The sequence below is a fragment of the Mandrillus leucophaeus genome, unplaced genomic scaffold (assembly GCF_000951045.1).
Source record: "Mandrillus leucophaeus isolate KB7577 unplaced genomic scaffold, Mleu.le_1.0 Scaffold1, whole genome shotgun sequence".
In the NCBI taxonomy this organism is placed as follows: domain Eukaryota; kingdom Metazoa; phylum Chordata; class Mammalia; order Primates; family Cercopithecidae; genus Mandrillus; species Mandrillus leucophaeus.
The window spans coordinates 7,939,032-7,941,980 of record NW_012098097.1 but is presented as its reverse complement, the minus strand read 5'-3'; the positions used below and the strand labels follow the sequence as shown (position 1 = coordinate 7,941,980).

Sequence of the window (2,949 nt, the reverse complement as noted above, 5' to 3'; positions counted from 1 at the left end):
TCTAAAATCTTTTTTATTTTATTTATTTATTTTTAAGATAGGGTCTTGCTCTGTTGCCTAGGCTGGAGTGCAGTGGCACAATCACGGCTCACTGCAGCCTCCACCTCCAGGCTCTAGCGATCCTCACCTCATCCTCTCAAGTAGCTGGGACCACAGGTGCATGCCACCATAGCCAGCTAATTTTTGTATTTTTTGTAGAGACAAGGTTTTGCCACGTTGCCTGGGCTCAAGTATTTCACCCACCTTGGCCTCCCAAAGTGCTGGGATTACAGGCATGAGCCACCACGCCCAGCCTCTTCTCCCCTTCTAAGGACAAGTTTGCTTTGATGTATTTGTCTTCAGCTGAGTGGGGCTTAAAAATGGTTGTTCAGGCTGGGCATGGTGGCTCATGCCTGTGATCCTAGCATTTTAGGAGGCTGAGGTGGGAGGATCACTTGAACTCAGGAGTTAGAGACCAGCTTGGGCAACATGGTGAGACTTGGTCTCTATTTAAAAAAAAACACAAAACTGATGGTGCAATAGGGCTGCCTGAGATAGCTGTGCTATACCAGGCTATTGGGCTAAGGCTGTGTCTGATAAGCCGGCACCTTATTCTAAGTTGCATAAAGTCACACACAGGCCAAGGGGCCCTTGAGGGGTGTGGGCAAGCACATGCAGGGCCCTCACCTCGATCTCCTGCACCTGTTCCTCATTGGTGGAGTACATCTGCTGCAGGGACCCCTCCAGCTCCTTGTTCCTCTCCAACAGAGTCTTCCCCAGCTCTGCAGCTAGGTGCAAGTCTAGGATAGGAGAAACGTGAGCATGAGAACAAAGGCAGAGGATGCCCATTCATGTTCCGAGCATCTACTCTAGGTGATCCCCACGTAACCAAGACACTGGGAGCCTCTAGGCCTGGGAGGAGACGTAAGCCAGGAGCTAAGCCTTTGCACTGTTACTTCTGCCCGGAATGTTCTTTCCTGACACTTCCAGGACTTGCTGCCTCTTCTCCTTCAAGTCTGTGCCTGTCACTTTCTCCAATCACTTGGTTCAGTCACACTGTTCCCTGCCCTGCAGTCTCTCTCCCGCTTCATCTTTTTCCTTAGCACTTAGCACCATCTAATTTCCCAAGCAAGTTACTCCTTTATCTTTTTCAGCTCCCTCAACTAACTGTGAGCTCATGGGGCAGTTTCTTTTTTTCTTTTAAGGGATGGGGCCCAGGCTGGGGTGCAGTGAGTATTTACAGGTGTGATCATATGTGCTGCAGCCTTGAGCTCCTGGGCTCAAGCGATCTTCCTCCCTCAGCCTCCCAGGGCAACATAGTGAGATCCCATCTCTATTAAAAAAAAAAAAAAAAAAGGTGGTGCAATACTGCTGCCTGGGATAGGATCCCTTGAGCCCAGGAGCTCAAGGCTACAGAGTATATGATCACGCCTGTGAATAGGCATGGGACTATAATACCGGTTGCTGGGACTACAGGCGTAATATTTTTTTTTTTTTTGAGACAGAGTTTTGCTCTTCTTGCTCAGGCTGGAGCGCAGTGGCGCGATCTTGGCTCACTGCAACCTCCGCCTCCCAGGTTCCTGCCAACCATTCTCCTGCCTCAGCCTCCCAAGTAGCTGGGACTACAGGCGCCTGCCACCATGCCTGGCTAATTTTTTGCATTCTTAGTAGAGATGGGGTTTCACCGTGTTAGCCAGGATGGTCTCGATCTCCCGACCTCATAATCTACCCTCCTCGGCCTCCCAAACTGCTGGGATTACAGGCGTGAGCCACAGTGCCTGGCCCTTTTTTTTTTTTTTTCTAAAATCTTTTTTATGCCGGGATTATAGGCACCCACTACCACGCCCGGCTAATGTTTTGTATTTTTAGTAGAGATGGGGTCTCACCACGTTGGCCACACTGGTCTTGAACTCCTGACCTCAGGCCTCCCAAAGTGCTGGGATTATTGGCGTGAGCCACCACACCCGGCTTAAAATTTTAAAAATTTTTTTGTAGAGACAGGGTCATGTTATATTGCCTAGGCTAGTCTCGAACTCCTGGCCTCAAGCGACCCTCCTACCTTGACCTCTCAAAATGCTAGTATTACAGGCGTGAGCCACCGCACCTGGCAGGGCAGGAATTTTTATGTTTTGCTCATGAATATCCCCAGGGCCTAGGACAGTATCTAGCACAGAGTCAGTGCATAATTTGTCTTTTTGGAAGAATGAGTGAGTGATAAGAGCATGGGCGGACATAGGGGCCAGGTGCTGTGGAGTGATGGACAAAGGAGAGCTTCACTCTCCCTGGGAGGCTCAGGCAAACGGGCAGCTTTCGAGTCGGACTTTGAAGGGTGGATAGGAGGCCGGGTGCGGTGGCTCACGCCTGTAATCCCAGCACTTTGGGAGGCCAAGGTGGGAGGATCACTTGAGGTCGGGAGTTCGAGACCAGCCAGGCCAACATGGTGAAACCCTATCTCTACTAAAAATACAAAAATTAGCTGGGTGTGGTGGCACAAGCCTGTAATCCCAGCTACTTGGGAGGCTGAGGCAGAAGAATCGCTTGAACCTGGGAGACAGAGGTTGCAGTGAGCCGAGATCGTGCCACTGCACTCCAGCCTGAGTGACAGAACGAGACTCCGTCTCAAAAAAAAAAAAGAAAGAAAAAAAGAAAAGGGTGAATAGGAGCTTGCTGAGAGGCAGAGAGCAGAAGGGCTTGCTGAATATTAAAACTGGAAGAGGATTCAGAACTTTTTGGCCCAACTTCTTGATTTTATGGCTAATGAGCAGGACAGCAGAGTGACTTGCCCATGGTCACCCAGCTGGTTTATGTCCATGCTGGGGGGATAATTCAGGTATTGGGCTCCTGGTTGGGTACCATTTGACCCTAGTGACATGTGCCCCTCTCTCAAACTTCTCCTTTCCCTGAGAGAACCATCCTCTTCCCGCGGCAGCCCTGGTGCTTGTACCCTGCAGGACTGGAACCTTCCCTCCC

The 2,949-nt window shown here is 50.3% G+C and overlaps 1 protein-coding gene across 1 annotated transcript in view; it reads right to left on the bottom strand.

Moving 5' to 3' along the window:
- The window catches only part of CDR2L (cerebellar degeneration-related protein 2-like), a 17,432-nt gene that overhangs the window by 5,950 nt on the left and 8,533 nt on the right, over positions 1-2,949 (bottom strand). The window contains exon 2 of the mRNA XM_011976247.1: positions 667-779. Within this exon, the coding sequence (XP_011831637.1) occupies positions 667-779 (113 nt within the window). The remainder of the gene's footprint in view (positions 1-666; positions 780-2,949) is intronic.